Below are 26,346 nucleotides of genomic sequence, written 5' to 3'. Positions count from 1 at the left end.
AAGAAGTATAAGAAAGATACTTCCTCAAATTATTAACTATAGTATGACATTTTCCTATTACAATAGGAAACAAAACCCAAGCATAATTCTGAACAAAAAGAAAGAGATGGCATTTGGTAGAAATAGTATCACAATATGTAGTGAACTTCAACCAGTAAGACCAAATTCCAATGTAGTTATTTAAACTGGGCTCAATTTTGCAATCTGTTACATAGGTGCAATATAGGAATTGCACCTGTGTAACAGAGGAAAGAACAGAACACAGTCTTCCCATGTAACATTTTCTGCATTTTCAGTTGGATGCAGTATGCTTCATTTCACTAAATATTCTTGCAGCTGCTTATAGGCCATCCGGAAAAGGGGAGGAGGAGCTACACACAAATATTTCTTTTCACAGTCTCAAAGACGAGTCTTAACAACAACTATAGTGAGGTGATTACTTCTCTTTATGGGGTATCTGATTGATCACATCCAGACGCAAAGTGTGGAATAAAAGTTTTGTCTGACAAGATGTGCAGTGGAAAAGGTAAACCTTTGGTACTTATTGGATTTATCCTCATGAGTCTTGAAATGGTGAGTTTAGTTTTGTTCTCAAACATTTTTAAGAATGACATGTCCTTTTTAAAAATAAACCAAAAGCAACCTATTTATCAAATGTTTATTCTTATTTTTGATTATTATATTTTTTGTAAGAGTTATACAATTACTTTTTCCCAGACTCGTAACAGACCCACAGAAAAACTATGCCATTATACTTTTAGAACACAGTGTCTTTCAAAGTCTGTCAGCAACTGCAAACTTTCCCTTCTGGATCAATGGCCAGATTCAGAGAGGGTAATGAACTGCATACCTATGTTAAATTCACTAGTAACAGCTTCGTGGATTTACCTTACTACTGTACATACCTTTGCATGCTTAAATAAACTGAACAAATAAGTAAAATTGCACATTAGTAAGCTATGTTCACAAAATACAATTTTAAAGAAGTCATTGTTATTACTGCTAAAAGTTAAATGTTCTCCCTTTTCCCAAAATAATTTTTCAATTTGTGTTTCTAATGTTCTATATCTTTCTTTTCAGATTGTTTCAGCTAACACAGGTAAAGTCTTAAAAAGGTATTTTTACCAGTTCATTTTTAGATGGACACTAAAGAACAGAGAAATCTCTGATTACTAATCCAAATTGATTTTTAAATTCTAGTAATGTTGCAAACAGAAGTTTTTTAACTCAAATGAAATTGGACTCAAAAAATGTAAAGAATCATATGTTTCTTTATATGATATAATTAAAAAAACTTTATTTGAAAAATAGTTACCTATGCTACTATACATTTGCATAAACTTTCTAACATACTTCTTACAATATGACACTTACCTAAGGCTACACTCAGTTTGCACTGAACAGTACCTTCTCAGACTATACCCATTATCTACACAATCTATTCAGTGTGTGTATGCTTTTCTCTGATATTTTGGCCCTCTTAAAATAGCATAATTTTTGTTTGGTTTTAAAAATTAAAGATAAATACACCACACAATTTCCCTTTTCCCTTTCTTCAATCTTGCGTTCTTTGTGCACCCAGGACTCCTAATGACTGCAGTGTGAGTTTTGGCTGAGCAAGGAACGCAGGATTGGGCTCTTACAAGTCATCCATTTAGTATACATTGTGGCAGTACATATTAGTATATATTACAATATTCTAGATTCCTAACCATTACATATTACCATAAAGTTACTACAGTATTTGGTGATAGGTTTCAGAGTGGTATTTCTTGTCAACTGTTGTGAATAGACCACTTCCACCTTAATTGAATTGGCTCTTTAGCACTGACCCCCACTTGGTAAGGCAACTCCCATCTTTTCATGTGCTGTGTATTTATACCTGCCTATGATATTTTCCACTCCGTGCATCCGATTAAGTGAGTTTTAGCCCACGAAAGCTTATGCCCAAATAAATTTGTTAGTCTCTATGGTGCCACAAGGACTCCTCAATGTTTTTACAGTATTTGGGCAATTACTTCAGCATACCGTATTCTTTTCACAGAGATTTTATAAACCACAGGCCTGATTGTGCAAGCTCTTCTTGTGTGGAACTCTCATTGATGTCAGAGGGGTTTCCATGCACAGAGTGGTAGGATTAGTTCCACTATTTGCAAGATTACAAAAGCCATATGTAAATAATTGCAGTATTGCCAACCTCAGATGTTAAAAAATCATGAGGCAGCCCTCTAAAAATCATGAGATTTAAAAAACTGCCACCAAATTTTGGCTTCTTTTTATTTGCCTTCTGCTTTTTAAGCCTTAGGATGTACTTGGGTCACATTTTAATCCTTTTTTTCTGCAACCATGAGAGGTAGAAACTCTTCTTTAAATGAAGGATGAGATTTTCAAATATTCAGAAAGCTCCAGTAGCTGGAGCTTGAGTAAAATAGCAATTATCATGAGACTTGCAATATTATCATGAGAGCTGGCGACACTGTACACTACAGTGTATAATGGATGATAGAAATGAGCAGAAAAATTATTTCAATTATAATTTAATGCAAAGTTTAATTTTCTAAAGAGATTATTTTGGGTACCCTTCTTGAGGCCCCTTAAAGGGGCCTGATTTCGAAAAGAGTGTTGAATAACTGCCCTCTGAAAATCAGGCTACTTAAACATTTTCAAGAGTCTTGTCCAAACAGTTTGCCCAGTAGTGTATTTCAGGTTTCAAAGACTAAAATTGGTGTGGTTTTTTTTGTAGGTTTCTCTATATCCATATATAATGTGACATCAAGAAACATTTATCTCAGATGGTCCAAGTTTTCAGGAGCCGTTTCCTACAGAATAACAGCAACCCCCAGAAACACAGGCCACTCTTTGTTGGCGCATTTCAGTGATGTTCCTGTTAAAGGCATTCTTACTTCACTAACTCCCAACACTGTCCACACTGTAAAAGTGGAAGCCATTGATAAGAATGGAATTATCCTGGCGGAAGCACAGACTAAGCAGTTAACAGGTTAGTATGGGATGGGCTGATAAACAAGATTTCTGTTGACTTCAATAGGGCCAAGATTTCACCCTGCATATTTTATTTGACTTTTAGGGCTGACTCCTACTCATATTGAAGTCCATGGAAGTTTTCCCACTGACTTCAGAGAGTGTGTGTGTGTGTGTGTGTGTGTGTGTGAGTGTGTGTGTGGTGCATCCCTTGCATCAATTCTCACCTAATCACAACTTTCAAAATCAGCTGCTTTGTTTTTAATTGAAGAACACAAAAGTGAGGTCATATAAATGTGAAAAACTGACATTTTATTTCCATTTAGAACCTGATTCTGTACTATTTAAGTTAGCCTTGGACATTATAGAAGAACCTAGATAGACAGTATTCCCTCTTCCCTGTTCCATAACTGATATTTAGTTTTGAATAAATCAATCATTTGAAATTCCCTTTTAAAATTATTTTAATTGAAAAACTTTAGAAATATCTGTTTTCTTTTCAAAAATTTCAAATTTTTCATCTTATTGAGGAAATAACTAAAATTAAATTCATGGTTATGGTCACCCTGAAAGTTTAGAATATAATCTACCTCTTTTTCACCTCTTGGTTACCTCAGTATGGAAGAAATAGCATAATGTTTTAATGCTCTGTAATGCAGTTCTGAAATAAATAATATACTATGGATCCACTCCTGTAAGCCCCGTGGGCACACAGCTCCCTTTGACTTGAATAAGAGTTCCCTATGTGGAAGGTTTGCAGGATTGGTCCCCGATTAAGGGTGAAATCCTGCAGTCATTTATCAGACAAACTCCTATAGACTTAATTGAAATTTGCACAATATTTTAAAAGAAAAATGTAGAAATGTAGAAAATAGGTTTTTTTGTAATTTTTACAAATGGTGGAAAAGGGGACATGCCTAGCTAATGCTGAATGAAAAAATATTTGGGCCTAATACAGTAGAGATATTGTTCAAGAGTTCATACTTGTGGAAATATTACTCCTGTAATTGCTGCCAAAGTCTCTGAACTCGTGGGTTAGTTGCCTTGAAATTGGTAGTTGTGCTGGTCCAAGCTTACATTCTGGATACATTTTCACTTTACAAAGCAACAGAGAATCCTGTGGCACCTTTAAGACTAACAGATGTATTGGAGCATAAGCTTTCGTGGGTGAATGCCCACTTCATCGGATTCACCCACGAAAGCTTATGCTCCAATACATCTGTTAGTCTTAAAGGTGCCACAGGACTCTCTGTTGCTTTTTACAGACCTAGACTAACATGGCTACCCCTCTGATACTTTTCACTTTACGGTTAGTGCTATTGGATCACTTTCATCCATTTTGTGAGGTTTCCTGCTCTTTTTGGTCTTTTGCAGCCTTACAACGTATGGAACCTGCTATATGTGCTTATTCAAGGCCCAATATCCTGATTACTGCAGTTTAGTTGGGAGAGTTATAGCTAGGTACTTGTCTGACTGAAGTACATGACATTTAGTTTTCTGAATGGCTCACAGTAAGGGCTGTTAGAAAAAGGTTCCTTTAGTTGCAGTATTTAACATATAGTATCTAGTATTCAGTCTTCCCATTTTAGATTGTTTTGTAGAAAGCAAAGCTATTTCCTGTTGATTATAATACGAACACTTTCCAGGACTGATTGGCTACAGAGCAACATGGGAAAGATGCACTTAGATTATCTAGGGTGACCATGATCAAAAGGTTGGTATCATCATTAGTAACTTCAATAATGATCTAAAATAAATCCAGTCTTGCATGTATTGTTAGTATGTATTTAAAATTGTTTAAAACCTGCAGTAGTAGCACATTTTACACAGGTAAATCACAGTGCTTGTTTGAAAGACTGTAGAAGGGCACAAGTGTCCCCAAAGATGCAGAGTAATTTAGCATCTCCTCTTCCTCAGTTTAGCAGATGATCTCCTTAGGGGGCTGCAATATTCTGGTGACTGAAGCCATGCTGGGCCATATTTATCCCTGATGCTACTCTAATGAAGTCAATGCTTTAAGGAATAATTTGGCCCACTTTTTACAGCCTTTTAAACATTTGATTTTCTGGCAGCTGGTCATTAGGCACATGATGGATTGGATTAGATTAGATTAGATTAAGATAAAGTAGATATAGCTCAGAGTTAGGGAGACCAAAACCCAGCTCCATCACTCAGTAAGGTACAGAGAGGAATGACAAATTTGCAGGATAGGAACTACCCAAGTGACTATACAAAACAACCGTTCTCTAAAGTCAGACCAACTGAATTGGTTAATGTGCCACCGTTCCCCTTTAAAGAACAATCTGAATACATATATAAATTGCATATCATCAATGCTAACTATTTGCAGTTTTTCATTGCTAAGTGCACTGTGGACACTGAACAAACATTTCTTTTGTTTCATGGCACAAATAAAATCAATTACATTTGTATGGAATTTAAATTTGCTATTTCATTTAGAGAAGTAAAATTAGAAGTATCAAAGAAATTATATCCCAGTTGTCCTGAGCACCTCCTGCAAAATGGTCAATGCACTTAGCACCTGACAGCAGCAGGTCCTTATATTTGAACATGATTATGGATTTTTAACTTACCATAATTTCACTTTTAGTTCCTGAGATACCTGTTATTGACCAAGCTTATTCAAAACTGAGCAACAGTATCACAGTGGAATGGGCAGGTGTTCCTGGGGCTACCAGTTATCTACTGACTGCACAGGATGGAGAGTCTTTCATTGAAACTATAGTCATAAATTCACCAGGCACAGTGACAGGATTGAAGGCTGCTACACTGTACAAAATCACCATCAGATCTATAAACTCTGGAGGAAGAAGCCTACCTTCGCCTTCAAAGAAGGCAAAGACAGGTAGCTTTTGATTTTATATAGCAACTTTCATATTACTAGAGTGCATAACATATATGGCTCATGGAATTTTCTAAATGTATCTTTTAAAATGCTAGTACAGAAAGTAAAAATAGTTCAAGCATTTACTGGGGATGAATTAGTGCAATCTTTTATTTTAAATATTGAACATATCACCACTGCAGTGTTCAAGAATATAATTATAGGTATATCGATGTAGTGGCCTTATGGCCAGTGCATAGGACCGGATTTCTGAATTCAGTTCTCAGCTCTGCTTCTGTACTTAACGTCTCTGTACTTTAATTTCTCATTGGTATAATGTGAATAATGACATTAAGGCTTAATGTTTTCCAAGAGCTTTACCGTCCTTGGGTGGAAGGCGTTATATAAGTGAAAAGTAGACATAGACCCATGCATGTAGTGGTGATACCCAGCTGATATATTACTGTGCCATATGATAAATTGCATTTATCACTCACATTTGACCAGTTCTCAGAATTTGGCTTTGGCTCAAGATGAACAGTATTCAGGCCTGAACCAATGATAAAGTCTAATATCTAATGTCCCATCAAGACAAGAAATGGAAGTTTTATACATTCAGGAAAGAGAGATTCCCAGTCTGTCTGTGGGACACAGCATTGAGAGACTGGGCCTTAAAATCAGGAAATGTTTATGAATAGATAAATTATGCTGGGTGAATTTTATAGATTTCTGAAGTGTGTAAGTTGTAATTTTTCTCTAAGGCCTGGACAGTTGGCCTTGATATAAAAAAAATTATTGGAACCCATTTAGGGTGACCTGCATAACTTGTGCATGGCGTAAGTAACATAGCTGTCCAAACCCACGTCAGTAAAACGTTTATATGTATTTCTTTATATATTGTTTAGTAAGTCAGTATAACCTTGTGGCTTTACCTTCTAATAGAAGATGTACACTGACATTCTTAGGGTGTGGAAGGGGTGGGGAAGCAACTGAAAGGAGTGGTAAGATAACAGGACAAAATAAGGGAATCTAACTGACCTCACACACTCCTTTTAGTTGCTTTTCTTGCTGCACTCATCCACTTTTCACCCTTTAGTGTGCCAGTCACTTTCACTATACAAGTCTATTAAATAGTAAATTGGTGCAAACTATGCTAACTTTACCACTTTATTCTCTGATCAACTTATACTATTTACATCACCACTGAATTTGGCCCAGAGACGTCCATGAAAGTTGATTCTGTTTACTCTATGCTGAATTTGGCTCTTCTAACTTTTAGACAGCATAGCTATTAATGAAAATCGCAATAGTAAATGTATATTTGTAATTAACAGTCTTGGCTGCTCCGGTCCTGTCTGTAAGTTCTCCAAGTTACAACTCCATAGTGGTGAGCTGGGGAGCTGTATATATGGCAGTTGGATTCTCTGTGTCCATCATGAGATCAGATGGTTTAGGCAGTATGATGAAAGAGAACACTACCCATACCTCCTTGGTATTTACCAGTCTAGATCCAGGAACTCTCTATACCATCAAGGCACATGCCTGGAATGTTAATGGAATACCTGGAGATGATTTCACGTACAACCAAATAACAAGTAAGAACTGTTTTCTCTTCTGAAACCAAGGTTAGTGTAAAATTATAATTTAAAATGCTATTGACAGTAGTATGTGTGTTTTTGACAAGACACATTGGGGGTATAGCCTCAGCTGGTGTAAATTGTCCAAATGGAGCTATGACAATTTATGCCAATTCTAGTTTCGGGAAAGTTCTAGAGGACATAGGTCAAATTTTATAAACGTTACTTATGCAGATCTGCCATTGACTTCAATTAAAGTTTTGCCTGAGCAAGAACTGAGTAAAGGAACTTAGGATATGTCCATTAATATTTATATAAATATTAAAATTTCAACAGAAATTTTTGGTTCAGAGCAAAATTAGAGTAATTGTTTAAAAAATTCTGTGCAACTGTAATAGGTGTAAGAAGAGGGCTGAGGCCTATGCCACAAAAGTTACATTTGGATAGAATGTTTCCCAAAATTTGACAATGTTTGGATTCAGGGGTCTGGTTGATGATCATCTCTATAAAACACCAGATACTAAGTGTATTTACAGTTGTTTCTGACTAATGTAGGTCCTCATGCACCATCAGATGTTCAAGTTGCTTTTGATAGTGGAACTTTGAGGGCCACTGTTTCTTGGATACCGACAGAGGGAACTTTAAATTACAGTGTGACAGCCAGCAGTGGAGCCTCCAAACTGAACTGTAGCACATCTTCCACTTCCTGCACTTTGTCTTCACTCCAGTGTGGATCTGAGTACTCTGTTTATGTCATAGCCAATAATGGTGCTGGATCCAGTAAACCTACAGATGCAGTGAGTTTAAAAACTGGTATGTGAACTATAGTGACCCTTGTATAGCCCATAATATTATTTCTCTTTTGCCATAAAATGAAAGAAGAAAGCAAAAGTTGCCTACATTTTAGCTTAATATTAAATAGTTTTAGAGGAATTTGCTATACTAATCATTAAGATATTTCAGAACAGTTAAATACTGTCAATGTCTGGCCCTCACGTGGTATTACATTCACACCTTATTTTAAAAGATTCCATTATTAGGTATATAAACTGCCTCATCATGGTTGTCCATTGCAGCATTCTTTTAAGTGCTGCTGTTTCCATAAAGCAGTCCATTGAAAAACTGTTTTGCTGCTGCATTTTACTTTATGGAAAAATATTTTTTAAAGAAATTGAGCTGTATTTTGCTCTCAGTGACACCAATATAAATCTGAAATAGCTCCACTGAAGTCAAGTAACACAGAGAAGAATCTGGTCCATCGTGTTTATATAAACATATTATTTTTATCTCTAGCTTTTTAATTATTATATATTTGAAAGTTTGGGGAAATCAGCATTGGGCCAATTTTATCTTTACAGGTGATACAAATTGCACCTGTCTTCATCAGCCCGGCTTCTCTCAACTCTTGGGGATTTCTCCCCCAGAGGAGGGCAGGCAGTATTTTACCACCATTGCCCCCTAGGGATTATTCCAGGGAAGGTCAATTTATATTTCCTTATGGGTAGAGGTGCATCCCCTGGCTGCTCTGGCCATGTCCCCTTCTTACCCACTGCCATCCTCTTTTGGGGGTTGGTTTCAAGTCCCTCAGTGAAGGGGATATTGTAGGCACCTTCACCATTACCTCCTCCTGCAGAATTTCCACTTCCAAGGCCATATGCCAGGATCTGTGCTATTGAAAACTATGCAGACCCTGGGTGAACTTGGACTATCATTTATGGGGAGGTAGGAGGAGAAAGATCCTTGTCTTTGAATGTGACCTCTACTGGAGCTTCTGTTGCTCTTGTTAAATATTGAGATACTGTGTTTCTTTTATAAGAAAATTAATCCCTATATTGAAAAAAAAGGCTCTGTTTCTGTGGTTATCATGTTATTGTGGCACTTAACAGTGTGTATTCTGAAACTTTTGTTGTACTTCATGCATGAAGCTTCCCATTTACCCTCTGAATCCTGTGCTAACTTTATTTTTATTTATTTGGATTATTTTGCGAATGGCATATTTAGATGGCAGATACAACAGGCCTGATTTTCCTCTCACACCAGTGAGAATCAGAAGCAACTCCAGTGAAGTCAGTAGAGTTACACCAGTCTAAAACTGGTCGAAGTAAGAGGAGAACAGGCCCAATATAAGTAGATGGTGTGCAAGCTTCCCCATACTGAGTGAGAAAGGATAATCTGGTGATTAAAGCACAGGACTATGAGTCAGGAGACTTCTATTCTGTTCCTGTTTCTGCCACAGAGTCACTCTGCAACCATGGAAAAATCATTTAACCTAGTTGTGCCTCAGTTTATAATGCTGCCACCTTACCCTAACTTACTGCACAGGAATGTTTGTAAGACTTAATGTGAGCGTATTAGAAAAATGGATTGAAATTGTTAAAAAAATATGCTGTATAAATGCAAAATACTATGAAGTTCTGCCAACATACCCAGTTCTGACCTCCAGTGCTCCTGTTATTTTTGTCCTGGGTTACTCTTAAAACTCAAAGACCACATTTTCCTGTTTATACAATGCCAACCACAATGGAGCCAGGGTCCTGAGTGGGTCTTTGGGTGCTACCTTAAATACAGAGGATGATGATTAATAATGATAATGCAAAATTGGTTGGTGATAAGATTGAGAAGTCTCCAATTCCAGCTAGAGCGGCACCACTACATTGAATTTCTTGCTTGCGATGTAAACCACTGAACCAGGAAGGGAAAAGGGAAACGTTATTAAATCTATGAACCACATGGTCCTCATTTGTGAGTCTTATTTTGGGATGCCACCATAAAATAAAACCGAAGCAAAAAGACTAAGCTTTTTGATGAAGTACAGAGTTAACAACTGATCTGATGCCATTATACAAGGTGTTCTTGTGTCCAGGCCATCCCTTGCCAACTGTTATTCAATCCTTTTGCTGAATGCCATCCAAACCTACAAATTGCTATCATAGATATTTCACTTCCTTGTTGAAATACTGCATGATGCCTGTGCTGTCATTTATGAGTGGCCCTTAAAATGGGATCTTTTTCCTGCTTGTGACTGAAATAGCATGTACTTTGTTCTATAGAAATTTTATAAATTATTACGGTGTTAAGTGATTAAAAAAATTAATCGTGAATAATCAGATGATTAAAAATTTAATCGCGATTAATCGCTCTGTTAAATAACAATAGAATACCATTTATTTTAAATTTATTTTGGATGTTTACTACCGTATATTTTCAAATATATTAATTTCAATTACAACACAGAATACAAAGTGTACAATGCTCACTTTATATATATTTTTGATTGCAAATATTTGCACTGTAAAAAACAAACAAAAAAATATTTTTCAGTTCACTTCATATAAGTACTGTAGTGCAATCTCCTTATCATGCAAGTTGAACTTACAAATGTAGAATTATGTACAAAAAATAACTGCATTCAAAAATAAAACAATGTAAAAATTTAGAGCCTACAAGTCCACTCAGTCCTACTTCTTGGCCAGCCAATCACTCAGACAAACAAGATTGGTTACAGTTTTCAGGAGATAATGCTGCCTGATTCTTGTTTACAATGTCACCTGAAAGTGAGAACAGGTGTTCGTATGGCACTGTTGTAGCTGGCATTGCAAGATATTTACGTGCCAGATGCGCTAAAGATTCACATGTCCCTTCATGCTTTAGCCACCATTCCAGAGGACATGCTTCCATGCTGATGATGAGTTCTGCTTGATAACGATCCAAAGCAGTGCGGACTGACGCATGTTCATTTTCATCATCTGAGTCAGATGCCACCAGAAGAAGGTTCATTTTCTTTTTTGATGGTTTGGGTTCTGTAGTTTTCACATCAGAGTGTTGCTTTTTTAAGACTTCTAAAAGCATGCTCCACACCTCATCCCCCTCAGATTTTGGACGGCACTTCAGATTCTTAAACCTTGGGTCGAGTGCTGTAGCTCTTTTTAGAAATCTCACATCAGTACCTTCTTTGCATTTTGTCAAATCTGCTGTGAAAGTGTTCTTAAAACGAACATGTGCTGCGTCATCATCCGAGATTGCTATGACATGAAATATCTGCAGAATGCGGGTAAAACAGAGCAGGAGACATACAGTTCTCCCCCCAAGGAGTTCAATCACAAATTTAATTGATAAATTATTTTTTTAACGAGCATCATCAGCATGGAAGCATGTCCTCTGGAATGGTGGCCAAAGCATGGAAGGGGCATACAAATGTTTAGCATCTCTGGCATGTAAATACCTTGCAACGCCGGCTACAAAAGTGCCATATGAATGCCTGTTCTCACTTTCAGGTGACATTGTAAATAAGAAGCAGGCAGCAGTATCTCCCGTAAATGTAAACAAACTTGTTTGTCTTAGCGATTGGCGGAATAAAACGTAGGACTGAGTGGATCTGTAAGCTCTAAAGTTTTACATTGTTTTGTTTTTGAGTGCAGTTATGTAACCAAAAAAAATCTGCATTTGTAAGTTACACTTTCATGATAAAGGGATTTCACTTCAGTACTTGTATGAGGTGAATTGAAAAATACTATTTCTTTTGTTTATCATTTTTACAGTGCATATATTTGTAATAAAAAATAATAATATAAAGTGAACACTGTGCACTTTGTCTTCTGTGTTGTAATTGAAATCAATATAGAAAATGTAGAAAAACATCCAAAAATATTTAATGTTTCAATTAGTATTCTATTGTTATAAGTGCGATTAATCACAATTTTAATCACAAATAATTTTTTTTAGTTAGTCGTGTGAGTTAACTGCAATTAATTGACAGCCCACACACAATTTATGTTATGAACAAGCACCATGTTAAAATAATCACATACATGTCATCCCAATATCCTTATAAATCCAGATGAGTTGCTCTTTTCTAACTGGACATGTGCCAACTATTCAAGCTAAATATATCACACATATTCTATATATCTTTCATTGATGTTTGTGTAGTAAAAATGTTGCTTAAATAAACTCCTGTGAGTACAGTTGTAATCTCTTCCTTCCCCCCGTTTTTGTTTTAAATCTGGTTTCTCAGTTCCTTGTGCACCTGGAAGTATAACAATAGAAGAGGACAACTCTGGTAAATTGTCAGTGTCATGGTCTAATGCAGATCTTGGAGATTATTACGTGGTTTTTGTGAAAAGTGATGATGGCTTGGAAGTGCACTGCAACACATCCCATACCCAATGCCACTTCCAATCAGATTGTGGTTTCACCTACTTCATTAGTGTCTTCGCATATAACAAGGCAGGACAGAGTCCTTTAGGGGATATATTCAATTATACGACTGGTAAGTAGCACTTTGTTTATGCAAACATATTTGGTGATTCCCCTAGTAGTATTAACAATAGAACTAGTTGGAAAATGTTTTTTTTCCTGCAGAAAATATCAATTGTTGGTGATGAATTGAAAGGTGAAAATTTTTGGCTGCTACCCCAAATTTTGGCTAGAAAACTTTTCGTTTAAAACAGAGCATTTACATTTTGAAATGCTCCCTTGGTATTCCGTGGGAGTTGTCATGCAAGTGCCACATGCTCCTATTTTCCTGTATGGGTTGGGCTCTGTGGTGGACTACATCTCCCATAATACACCACATTCTCCTCTCTTTCTGATTTACTTCAGTACATCTTCAAAGTCCCTGGCCATGGTGTGTCATGGAGATGTAGGGTGGCTGTGGAACTTGGCCTATAGATGCAAATGTTTTGGTGTTCAGTTTTTCAACAGAAAGTTGAAATTTTCTACAGAAAGCAGATACTTGTCACTGAAAAAAAATTAGTCAAAAACCCAATTTTCCATTGGAAAAAAATGTTTTTGATAAAAAATTTTGACCAGCCCAAATTAACAATGATTACCAGTGCTTTAGTAAATATATATTTTTAAAAGGAAAAGGGTTAAACTTTAAAGTGTAGTCAATGTTTATTTGAATAGCTAGTTTATCAGTCAAGTATGCCACCAGCTTATAAACTACAAGGTTTGATCATTCAGTCATTCTAAAACATGTTCAAAAGGTGGGGAAGGATAGTGTTATGGATGCACAGGACTGGAGTCAAGATATCTGAATTCTAGCCCTGGCTCTGCCATAGCTTTGCTGTGTAATCTTGGGTAAGTCCCTAACCTTCTCTGTGCCTGTTTCACAATGTGTAAAATGGGGAAATATCTGATTATGAGGCTTAGTTTGGTGATTCATAAATGTTTGAGAACCTCAAATGGAAGGTGCAACATAAGTGTACAGTATTATTTCAGATTAATGGATTATTACTGAATTCTATTGTAGGGACACTAAAGAGATGTAAGAATACACTTTGATTACAAAAAACAGTATGCAATAGAATTCTCTTTGTCCAGATATCATGAGGGACATGGCACTTTTTTTTGATAGATTAAGTTTTGGATAAATGAAGGACTTCAATGTGGGGAACATAATTCATTTTTAAATTTTTGATAATGGAGGTTTCATATAAGATGTGTTTGTGTAAACAAGTCACTACCCTGTTTAATATGTAATATTTTTCAGTTCATGAGCGCTGTTGACATTTCCTCTCTGTTTTGGCTTTTTTAGCACCTTGTTGCCCCAGTGACTTTTATCCAGTGTTTGTGTCCAGCGATACAGTTGAAATTGTCTGGTCTCCTGTCCGTGGTGCTGAAATGTATGAAACAAAAGCTGTTGATGGGGTTGGTGTAGTATTGTGTCATGACACTGCCACAATTTGCATCCTGTCTGCATTGCAGTGTAACACCCAGTATAATATCACTGTGTATTCTTACAGTGAAATCAGGGGCAGCAATACATCATGTGTATCTAAATATGTGGCAACAGGTATATTGCTATTTTTCTCACGTCTTTTAACACACAGAATAATTAGCTGTTTGCGTTGTTGTTGTTGTAGTTATTTAAATAATTAGTTAACAGTCGTAAAGTGCTTTGAAGGTGGAAAACGTAATGTGAGTGCTAAGAAAGGTTATTATAATTCATGGTTGCAAATGAAAAGAAAATCTAATGTCAAGATTTTCAAAAATGAGTGCCTAAGATTGGATTCCTAAATCATAACCAGGCACCTCAATAAGTGGCGAGGTTGGAAGCTGCTAGGTAATCAGCACTTCTGAAAATGAGATTTATGATTCCAGTATGTATATTTATATGCAAAACCTTAACATGTCAGTTTTTCAAGTGTTTTTCCCTGTAAAACTCATTTAAAGTTTATATGTTCATAAACTGTTCCAAATTAGTCAAAGATTATTGACTAGGATATCACTGTCAGAGTGAGTTTGTCAGATATCTACAATAATCTGCAGCTATTGACATAACGTCCATTTTATATTGTATAGCTATGTACTGATAATAACACATCTTAAATCTCCTCTATCTAAAATCTTTCAGCTCCATGCAGTCCTGAAATAAAAAACGTCTCACAGGATGATCTTTCCATAATTAGTGTGCACTGGCAGGCCAATAATGATGAAGCTATATACACTGTTACTGTTAGAGGAGAGGCTGGATTGTGGCATTGCACAAGTTCTGGAAATTCCTGTAGCATAACTGGTCTTCCCTGTGGATCAGTTTTCTCTATTAGTGCTGTGGCAATTACAACAGCAGGGCAGAGCTTACCTAGTTACAGTGTTCCTTTAGAGACAGGTACGTAGCAATCAATATGTAATTGAAAATATAATCTTTATTTTATCTATCTATCTATCTATATCTATATCTATATCTATATATATAAATTCTGTGCTAAATGTGTGTGTCTCTATGTCCATGTTTTTTTTTTTTTTCCACAATGTATCTACATGTATTACTCTTTCCTACTGAATGGAATGGCATCTGCTCAAATGTGTGTGTGTGTGTGAGAGAGAGAGAGAGAGAGAAAGAGAGAGTGAGTGAGAGATCATGTTACTCTTTAGTAGCTGAATCCTGCTGATAAACCCAAATACAGGTACTTATGTTTCCTGGGTCACTGCTAATTAAGCTATAATGGCATAATCTCTTTATGCAATGCATGGCTTCCTTTTCAGCACTTCGATTCTTAATGTGGCTGAGAAAACCACTGAGATACTGATGATGCATTGTAGATATTTTTTTATTACCAAGATCTACCAGCTGGAACAATCTTCACATAATAATCCTGGGGTAATAACTGTCTCACACAATGGGTGAAGAAGGAATAAATTATTTATCTTATGCTGTTATTCTATATATTAGACGTTAGCTACTGTAGCATGCCGAAATTTAATATCTGACTATTTTGGTAACATTAGCTAAAAAGTACTTAGTTTTCCTCTTTTTTTTTTTTAAATTGCTACTATGATTATTTTTCTTCCTAAGGGCCTGACCCATCTCCCATTGAAGTTAATGAAAAGACTCCCACAGACTTCAACAAGAGCTGGATCAAGCCTTAAGATCAGAAAAATGTGGTTGACAAAACTGGCAGTTTTTGAATAGATTTTAAATAAACCTCTATCCCGATATAACGCGGTCCTTGGGAGACAAAAAATCTCACCGCGTTATATCGAACTTGCTTTGGCCCCCCCCATTCCTTGTTCCCTGACCACCCCCTCCAGAGACCCCTGTCCCTAATCACCCCCAGGACCCCACCCCCTACCCAACCCCCCTGCTCCCTGTCCCCTGACTGCTCCGATCCCTAGCCACACCTCCCACCCCCTGATAGGCACTCACCGGCAGCAGCGGGAAGCGGAGTAATATAGCCCCAGCCCACTCTACTCCGCTACCTCCCAGGCGCGGCGCTCCACTTCCCACTGCCGGTGAGTGTGGGGAGGTTGGGGAAAGGACGCCCCCCCGTACTCATCTGTGGCAGGAAGTGGAGCGCGGGAGCTGGCAGAGTATAGCGGGCTGGGGCCGGGCTGCTCCGCTTCCCGCTGCCCGTGAGTGCGGGGAGGTTGGGGAAAGGACGCCCCCCCTCGTACTCACCAGCGGCGGGAAGCGGAACGATGTGGCCCCAGCCCACTCCACTTCCCTTGCCCCAGCCCCAGCCGTGTCACTGGGGTGGGGGCGGTTGGGGAAAGGTCCCACACTCACCTGCGGCAGGAAGCGGAGCACCGTGGCTGGGAGTTAGCAGAGTATAGCAGGCTGGGCTGCTCCGCTTCTGCCGCTGCCGGTGAGTGCAGGGGGGATCCCTTCCCCCAAACCACCTTCCTCGAGTGACACGGCTGGGGCTGGGGCGAGGGAAGCAGAGCGGGCTGCTCCTGGCCTCCTGCTAATTCCCCGGGCCACTCTGGGACTGCAGGGCCCCCAAAATTGCCCCCCCCAGCTCCTGCCTCCTAGACCCTGGCGGAGGAAACCCTGACCGCCCCCAAGACCCTCTGCCCCTTACCCAACCCCTTGGCCCTGGCCCGGCACCGTTAACACGCTGCTCAGAGCAGGGTGTCAGAGCTTTACCGCTTTGTATGCGAACCCGTGTTATATCGGGGTAGAGGTGTAAACTATTTCTAAAACAAAATAATTGACTAAAATATCTGCATAGAACCTCAGTGGACACAATAAAGTTGATCTCCCTTTCTTTGTTTCCTTTTAAGCTCCTTGTTGCCCTAATGATCTGACAGTAACTCAAGTGATGCAGTCTATAACAAATATCAGCTGGTCTGTTGGGGCTGGTGCAAAGACATATATAACAATACTGGAATCACTGAAAGGACCAGCCAGGTGCCACACTCTCCAAAACCACTGTCTCCTGGGATGCATTACATGTGGCACCAACTATACAGTGGCTCTGAAAGTGATTAGTGAAACTGGTTTGGCCTCATACTGCACATATCAAGACTATTCTTCCAGTATGTAAACGATAAATGGAATTGAAAAGAAAAAAAAATCAGAGTATAGTAGGCGGATGATTTATTTTCATATCAAGGTTGTATGTGAGATTAAAGAAATTGCTAAAACCCTTGCAGTTCCCCGTTTTAAATAGTTAAATATACTTAGGATGAAATTCATGCAAGGCCCTCTGTATCACTTAAACTTCATGGTAGGGCTGCACTGTGGGGGAACTGAGGCAGACTGTGCAAGGGGACTTTTGTACTCTTTGTGCACTATGGAAGGGGGTCGCACAGCAGACCCAAACAAGCCAATATCTACTTGAAGTTTGGAGATGGGAGAGAACATAAGAACGGCCATACTGGGTCAGACCAAAGGTCATCTAGCCCAGTATCCTGTCTTCCAACAGTGGCCAGTGCCAGGTGCCCCGAAGGGAATGAACGGAACAGGTAATCATCAAGTGATCCATCCCCTGTTGCCCATTCCCAGCTTCTGGCAGAGGCTAGGGACACCAAGAGGTTCTACAATTGTGTGAATCCACTAGCCCTAACATTCCCCATAGTGGGTGGGGCGCAATAGTGACCAGTATTCCAATGTATGATATTAAACAGTGTCTGAAGAGGGGCTGTATTCCAGCACCACAGCTTGTTTGGAGGGCGACTTCCATTCCCTTATTCCCCACCATTGCCTTGTACAATTACCCTGACTTTTTGTGAGATGATGAACCTTTGTAGTTCGAATGTAGGTGTGAAACCTGTTAAGAAAATTTATAATTTCCTTTCAAGAACAAGCATAATCTGTAGTTTAGACTTAATCTCGTTTATTTTCTTTGTTAGGTGCTTGCTGTCCTTCTGGGGTGAAATTATATAGACTGGGCAATAATGGTATCCGAATATACTGGCGAGCTTCTGCAGGGTTGATAAGTACAGATCTATATGGATCAAAAGGCAATTTCACCTGTATCCCTACTTCAGGTTTGAATTATTGCGATGTCACCGAGATACCTTGTGGGGATGTCTATACAGTGGTAGTTTCTCCTGTTCCTGAGAAAGGATCAAAGATTACATTTTGCCCTAAAAAAATATATTCAGGTAAAACTCAATGATAGACCTTTTAACTATGTATATTTTGTTAGATGCATTTCAGTGTAATTTAATTTATATAGGGCCAAATTCTGGCTTGTAGTTGTGTCTTGTCATATTCCAAAATAAGAGGAAACAAAGATACAGCATGTAGCAGAAGTTTTCTATCCCAGTGCTGGCTCACCACATAACCCACATAACCTGAAACATGAGGGGTATTTCAGGGTCAGGGCTTAGAAATCAAGGACATTTTCTGCTTATGTGCTTGGCTGTAAAATGACACACCCCAATTCACATGAATTTCTCTTGATCCTGACATGAATAATCAGTATTGGAGCAAAGGGCTGTGTGTGTTGAGTCTGGATACTAGTGGTTGATGTAGATGGAAAGGAATGACAATAAAATGCACAACAAGGCTGCTTTTTGCATCATGCTTTACTCTTTTGGGGATCAGTTTTAGTTGCTGAGTACCAAACTTATTTTTTTTCTTAGTTTGCTTTTAAATTAATGTAATTCTTCATCTGTACTGGTTTTCAAATACCTTAATGCCCTCTTTTTAATTAAAAAAAAAAAATCAGAAGCAACACTAATGAGCCACCCTTATAAAAACAAACTGTCTCTACAATCTTCCTGTAAAAATTATGCTTCATATTAGCAGAATTATCTTGGAAGCACTGAACAAAAAGCCAAACAAACAATGATTTATTTGTTCATGATAGACATTCAAATCTATTATGGAATTATTTTTAAACATACTAAACTTTAATGAGATTGCCTAGTTGTATAATATGGCCCTTACTGTACAAATTGCTAATGTTTTTCAGCTTATAATTATACACTTAACTTTCATGCCCCTTCTTTGTATTTCATTCTAGTGACCTGCTCTGGAAGTTCTGTTGGAATGGGTACGAGAATGCTGTCAGCATTTCACCTCTAATGAATATGATGGTTCTAGTGAGATATGTTTTTCTTAGAATGAAAGAGTACTTTGTTTTTAAATAACATTATTATTTTCTGGCAGGGGGACTCTCTTAATTCTATCACAGATAAAATATTTACTCCCAACATAATATGTATTACAACTTCTATAAGCTACATTGTATAAAACATATATACCATGGCCTAGATAGATCCTCAGCTGGAACTAAGAAGCACACAGTATGACTCAGGAGGGAGTGTGCAAAGATGGTTTTGGTCCCCTCATGTTGGGGTCACTCTGTGCCAATCCAGTCCTCCAGTGTAAGTTAGAATAGCCAGAAGGCTGCTGTTAAATACAATGCCTGCCAAAGGCCCCAAAGGGCTCTTATAAGAGCCAGGGATTGCTGAAGTCCTGGGAAATCCTAGCCATATCCATTTTCTCGGGGCACAGCCCCTACTACAGTTGTAAAAAGGAGGTTGGCAAAGCACCTGTATGCCAGCTGTAGAAAACCAGTGGATTCCCCTATATGGTATTCACCCTGTGCAAAAAATGACTTAAACTAGTGAGAGAATCTGGCCGTACACATGTCCAAATGAGATCCATGAAATTAAATGAAGACATATAACAGCACAGACATGTCATACATTTATCTTGTGTCTATCTGCCCAGTGCCCAATAAAATGCAAATTTTGAACAGCGCGTAAAAACCATTGGAACATCTTCCATGAGGATGTGGTATTCTGGTCACTTAAAGTCTTTAAATCAAGACTGGATGTCTAACTTTCCAAAATTCTGAGGCGTTTCAACCAGCCACAAACAAAAATACATGTCAGGGAAATATTTCATCATTGTTCCCCAAATGTGCAGTTCACACCCACAAATTACACTTCTCTGAGGCCCGGGAGAAGCAAGATTCAACTTTGAGCTACTAACAGCATTTTCTAAATGCCACAGCTGTGAAGTTTGAGCTCTCACAGCTTTACAGAGGTAGAAACAAGAGCTTTATATCATTAAGGAGATTTTCTCCTTTCTAATCAGAACCAGCACTTACCTCTGCCCTTCCAGGGTTAGAGACACTACACTTTAAAGTTATGTCACCTTTATATACAGAAAAGTTATTTTACAACTTTTGGAGATGGCTTCCTTTGAGCCTTGCACAGTTGGATTCCTGGCAGCTAGCTTTACAGGCAGAGGGTTACCAAAAAATGGTCCTAATTTTGTAAAACTCACAAAAACATTCCTAAAATACTTTTTCTCCAACATATGTGGCACATATAGAACTCGTGATTGGTGTGGTGTGGTATGGTATAAATGCTTTACTGGTGTTTGGTTGAGGATGGTGCCCATCTGTGGCTTCACCCCTCTTGTGTAATGGGACCATTCCAAACTCATTCACATAAAGACCTGTTAACATCATGTATTCTTAAACTCTAAATAGACTTAAGTGGGACTCCAATCACCACCTACACAGATAAATAGCTATATGTATCTTGAAAAATTAGATTATGAGTATGTTTTACAAATATTACCTATATTTTGGCCTGCAGCCATATCACGTCAGGCTGTATTCTCACTAGTTCTTACAAGCCAAGTAGTGTCAGGCCTAGTCAGTACTTAGATGGAAGACCTTGAAAAACAGAGTGCTAGTAGAAGGGTGTAGATGTGTCATGTAAGGAACATTATACCCTCTGAATCTGTACTGTCCCAGTAGCCTAGCATACTACTGCAAGACTTTTATACTCTTACATGAGACCTAAAACTGAGGTTTGAACCACTCATGGTCAGCAGAGTCCATGGCACTTTTTGAAAGTATGTGTTCTGTCTTTTAGAGCCTGGCCAAGTTACAATTATTAATTAAATTGAAGTATATTGTGCCACTGATTTTTGAAGCAGCACTTACTTTCTGCTAACAAATTGGTGACACTGTATGGTCCACTCTAAGTTTTTTGTGTGGTTTCAAATGAATACAATCTTTCCATTCAATTTCCTGTCTGAAACTGCTGGGGACACTAACATAAGCAACTATTCAAACATTTATTGAATGCGTTGGTCATTTATGTTTTTCTCTCACCTGAATTTAACCCTCTGAATTTTTGTTGTAGTGATCTATAGAGGAAAGAGAAGTGCAGAATAACATTTTTCTGGATGGAATCATTGGTTCAGATAAGCAGGTAAGAAAAAGAGTTTGTGTTACTTGAATCACAGTGGAGCTTGAGGAAGTGGGGGCTGCTGTGGGGAAGTAGCCCAGAGAATTATATGCATCCTGTTTCTAAAATATCAGCTACTGTAGCTAATACTATTAGGCTCCCTGGGCTCTTCCCTTTGCCCCCCTGATTAATCACTGAGACTGGGAGACAACAGACTGTGCAAGGGAGGATAGTTTCTCCTCACCTCCCTCATTGGCTTATGATGAAAATGGCTCTCTTGCCTCTAGAGAGAGAAGGGCTATGTGGAGGGTCACAGTGAGCCTCTGAGGCTAGCGAAATCCACCAGGAAACACAGGACCTATGGAGACAAGGACAGAGCTTTGTTACAACAGTCAATAATAAGAGCTGCACAGGGGTGCTAAGTGTGGGTTGCTAATGTTAAGCTAAGTAGTACGTCTATGTGCAATAAAAGCAGTTCTGGAAATAATTTGTCAGTGAACTGCTGTCAAAATAAAATAAGCAGTATTAAAATTCTTGAACTATTTGGATTTTAATATTTGGTAGCAGTTTAGTCCCACAAAATAGATTTTAACCATCACCTCCCCCCCAAAAGGGTTCAAGGCCTAATGTTAAAATGTTTGTTGATTGATACAATTAAAATGAAAATAGGCCCGATCCCCCTAGCAATGTCTTCTTTGAGCAGAGGTGACTGTTCAGCTTGTGGATCTTGGGAGCGAGCCGACATACCATCTCCATGACATCCCCCCCCCCCCCCCCAACCTTGCTGTAATCCTATGGCAAGGATGAGGCTTTGCAGCTGGAGAAGTAGTGGCTGTTATCCATACCACACATTGCCTCCTTGGGAGAACACACAAATAATGCTGACCCTTGCTCTCCTACTTCATGGTTATGAATGAAGTCACTATCTCATCTTAGAGATAATTTGAGGGCAATAGTCAGCTTGGAAAGTGATGGAGCAACAGACATTGGGATGCATGCAGACATTGGGGCTGGCCTTAGCCTCTATGGATCCCTCAAGACCTTATACAGCTTTTGGACTAACAGGGTTGGGAAGGCAACCCTCCACATTCCTACATAATGATGCTGTGGAAGCTTCATGAATGAGAACTTGAAATTTCCTTTTTTCTTTCTGGAGGCTTTATAGAGAAACCTTGGGGAGCTTTATTTTATTTATAAAATAACCATTCCTATGCAGTGTGGAAACTCCAGCAGGTCACCATGATTTTAGTTCTTGACAACTGGAAAAATGAAACTGACTGGAAACAAAAGTGAAATTGGCAGTGTATATAGTTTCACAGGACAACCTAAGTGACATTTAAAAAGTAAACACCCCATAACGGGAGAGAGTACATTATAAGCATTCTTTCAGGTTTAATAAACCTATCTGTAACACAGGTACAGTATTTATTGGAGCGGAATAGAGGGAGAGAACCATGTTTTGCCTTCAGAATTGCACTACTTAGTAAGAAATAGCTAGTTTTTATTTCCAATTTAGGGTTTGAAAAGGTAGAACATAGACATTAGTGTTATTCTGTTTGGAAGCTTTGCTACCATGCACTCAGCTGTGGCCCACTGGGGATATTAGTTGGTAGTTCCTTCACTGAGGCATGAGCACAGGCATGTAATTGGCATGGTTAACTGCCCTCCCCCACATTTGCTCCTTTTGCAGCATGAAGGAGACCCTGGCATGTGCCAGGTTGCAACCCCTTTTATGGCTGCTCCAGAACCTTCTCTTTAGATTCTGGTTGCACTTTTCTCCCACAGCTCCTGATCTACACTCACCCAACCGTAGCCCCACAAAGTTACAAGATCTCCTTGTCAATGACCTCCTAGTGTTGGTCAAGGTGGCCATCCACCATACCAGGAGTATACTGGACAGGAAAGTACTCTGAGACAGGCCTATTTCTGCTCTTCCCTTAGATCATGTATCTGGGCAGTTCCCCTGGGCCACATCCACTAGTGGGGTCTTCAGAGGGGGGCAGGCTTGTGCCTGTCCACTCCCAGAAACTCAATAGGTACCATGGACTCAGTCAGCCACTATCACTAAGCTACCTCTCTTCCCCAGAAGTTCATAATATGCAGGCAGTGAATTTGTGCCAACAATTAATAAAGCCTATACTCTATTACATTTTTGAGCCACATGCCCTCTGAAAGCTTCTCTGTAGAGTCTGGAAGTTTGGTAGGGACGGCAGTTCTCTCACCTCTTCCAGATGTGAGATAAGTTTAGATGGGTGCATTGTACCTGTTTTTATAGATGTAGAAAAGCTTACACGAGTGACGCTCGCCAGCTGAAGGCCAACTGGCTTTAGTGTGTAGGTTGCATTCACTAGTGGCTCCCAGACTTTTAACCTATTTTTTTTATCCTCCAATTGAAAAATAAAAACAGGCTGCAACCACTTTTGAAAACTAAACCATACCTTCAGGAGTATGGAACCAATCACCTCATATTTTAAGGCACAACTTTTAATATACATGTCTTCTGCATCCTCCCTTGGGCTAGTCCTCATGTGTGGCTGTCTCTCCCCACCCTCCACTCACATACACAGAAACATGAATGCAGATCTGCATTACATAATCCGTCTCCTTTCTGACATGTTTTGGTAGGCTGTAAAATAGTTAATGTTGATAAAATGTCATTCTTGGCATGTAAGTTACCACCCATTGAGATGAGTCAGTTCACAGGAAAAAATTATTGCAGAGGAGGGGTTATACTGGCTTTGTGCTTTGAAAGTTGTCACCATTACAGCTACCAATTTTCTTTAAAAAATTAAATGTAGAAAACAATGGATAAGTCTAGCTATGCTGCTCCATAATTTTTGTACCTCATATCCTTGTAATGTTATCTAAAGAGGATGTCTAGCCATTAGTTTTAATGAAACCACTAGCACAAGTTTAAATGACTTAACTTTTCACCTTTGCTATAGAAAATCTGTAAGTCCACATATGAATTTTTTGTTAGTAAAGTAGCAGGCTGCATGAATAATTATTAATAAAGTGAGAAATCAATAGAATTTCAAGAAAAATACTGCTAAACAGTGTAGGTACACTAATTGTAAATGAATACCTTTATGATGGTCCTTGATAAAATCAAATTACATTGAATCAAAACAACCAGCTGCATAAGATTTGCAGATCTTAATTACATATCAGCCCTCATTTAAACTCAAACATACTTAATAAAAGACTGAGAATGAGTAACTTTAATTAGAATTAAATATGTAGTAGGTGAATAGTTACAAACAGCAACGTACTCTTTAAGGAATGAAGGTTACTTACCTTTAAGCAGAGTTTTTCAAGATTGAATATATGTAGAGTCTTACTCCCCACTCATGTTAACTCCTAATGGCAGCTGGGGCACAATGCTTCCTTTTATAGCTCTGCCTTCAGAATTTAAGAATATCAGAGGTGGGGAGGGGGCAAGCACTCAGGTACTACTATTAAAAGGTTCCACCATTAAGGCATCCTATGACTAGAAATACACAGATTCCATCTCTGATTACTACTGTGTATAAACAATTGGGTTTGGGGTTTTTTCCCCTTCACAGACACTATGGAGTCCTCATCTACTGTGTCCCTTGCTTTCTATCTATTATAGAAGGACAGTATATATCTGCAAAACCTCTTGCTATAGTAGGCCCCACTACTGCAAGATTACCTGAGCCCCACTGAAGTCAGTGGGGTTCTGTGCAGGCACAGGTCTCCATCCGTGCAGCTCATTTTTGTAAAATCTAGGCCTTTCCAGACAAAACTGGCAGGCTCACCTCACCATTAACCTAGATTGGGGGAGGAGGAGGAAGAGGGATGTTTAAAGAAGCCAGGCATTTGAATGGATCTGCCAAATCTTCCAAGATTAGAGTACAGACAGTGGGACAAATCATGCTCACTTAGCACTATTCACATGAATAAGTTAAGCAAGAGTTGGCTCCTTGTTGCTCCACATTATAAAGAACCACAAAGTGCAAGTAATGTATAAACACACAAGGTTTTTCTTCTTGTCTTTTTACAGCAGAAATTTAGCTGGGTCTGGAATCATTTACAGATAATGGGATAACTAGTATAGGATTAGGGCATCATAAATACACACAAAATGAAACCTGATGGGAGTGATCTTTATTCAAGCCCCTTAAGACCATTTGCCTTTAACAGCCATTTAAAATACACTTGGAGGTGGGAGGGGGAGATTTAAGGTTTCAAACCCTCACTCACCCTAACGTTGAGTAAGCTCCCACTACATGCTTCTGAGATGTCCCAAGAAGTCCTCCAATAAAAACAAAATTTATATTCCAGATATTTACCAAGCCAACTGAAATACAACAAACAAAAGTAGTGGAAATTAACACTGGGTATGTCCCATTCCACACCTAGCAGGACAGCCAAGGCTTAGCTAATGTGGCCAATGGCAATACAGTTCCTTGAGTCATGCTGCCAGGAAGGTGGCACAAAGAGATAAGTCTGTAGATGGCTATATAAGAACTAGTTATTAATGTGGGCTTGTAATTTTGATTCCCCACCTTCCCTTGGGTTCAGCTGGGTTGGGAGACCACAGAACCTGCATTTTCCAAAACCTTTCCCCTTTTAAGTGAGGCATTAATCAGAAGCACTACCATATTTGCTTTGCATAATTTTATTGCCCTCATTCCTTTTCTCCCCCACAGGTTTTACCAGGAAAGGGTACAATACTGCATAAAGGATGGCAGGATTTATTTGTAGTATGTTTATCTGTTCTAGTGTTTGGCAAGGGTTCAACTTCTATGCCTTTCCCCAATTTACTTTAACCATTGTATTAAGTGGCATCTCATCTACTGGAACAAGTGCTTGAAATGTACTACTTGCCACATATAAGAAATTACTGCATTAAAGGATTGAACTCTAGGCATTTAGAACACACTAATCACTGAATTTTTAACTGAAAAATACTATGATTATTGTATACAGCACTGTGATGATACTCTCAGAGGAGAAAATGCCCCATCATTACTGGACACCAATCACTAGACTAGACAGTTAAAGAGGAACCTCAGACTTAGAGAATTC

The 26,346-nt window shown here is 38.6% G+C and overlaps 1 protein-coding gene across 2 annotated transcripts; it reads left to right on the top strand.

Annotated features, from left to right (window-relative positions):
- Nucleotides 1-407: 407 nt before the first annotated feature.
- Nucleotides 408-26,104, top strand: FNDC7 (fibronectin type III domain containing 7). 2 transcript variants are annotated; one of them, XM_024102002.3, is made up of 14 exons: nucleotides 408-573; nucleotides 1,081-1,099; nucleotides 2,744-2,998; nucleotides 5,591-5,845; nucleotides 7,159-7,419; nucleotides 7,957-8,214; nucleotides 12,416-12,670; nucleotides 13,940-14,197; nucleotides 14,759-15,013; nucleotides 16,909-17,163; nucleotides 17,980-18,234; nucleotides 19,101-19,130; nucleotides 21,247-21,315; nucleotides 25,968-26,104. In XM_024102002.3, exons 1-13 carry the CDS (start codon nucleotides 511-513, stop codon nucleotides 21,276-21,278), a joined length of 2,451 nt encoding a protein of 816 aa, XP_023957770.3. In that variant the 5' UTR covers nucleotides 408-510; the 3' UTR covers nucleotides 21,279-21,315; nucleotides 25,968-26,104. The 2 variants fall into 2 exon arrangements, with proteins under 2 accessions (XP_023957770.3, XP_065410378.1); XM_065554306.1 differs by lacking the exon at nucleotides 16,909-17,163.
- The last annotated feature ends 242 nt before the right edge of the window (nucleotides 26,105-26,346 follow it).

Source organism: Chrysemys picta, chromosome 8, assembly GCF_011386835.1.
Source record: "Chrysemys picta bellii isolate R12L10 chromosome 8, ASM1138683v2, whole genome shotgun sequence".
NCBI lineage: Eukaryota > Metazoa > Chordata > Testudines > Emydidae > Chrysemys > Chrysemys picta.
Note: the sequence above shows the minus strand (reverse complement) of the source record. Positions and strands in the feature narration are given on the sequence as shown.

Coding starts and splice junctions, on each gene's coding strand:
- FNDC7 (XM_024102002.3), top strand. CDS start 511: ATGTGCAGTGGAAAAGGTAAACCTTTGGTACTTATTGGATTTATCCTC. Junction 5,846..7,158: donor TTCAAAGAAGGCAAAGACAG/GTAGCTTTTGAT, acceptor TGTAATTAACAG/TCTTGGCTGCTCCGGTCCTG. Junction 7,420..7,956: donor CACGTACAACCAAATAACAA/GTAAGAACTGTT, acceptor TGACTAATGTAG/GTCCTCATGCACCATCAGAT.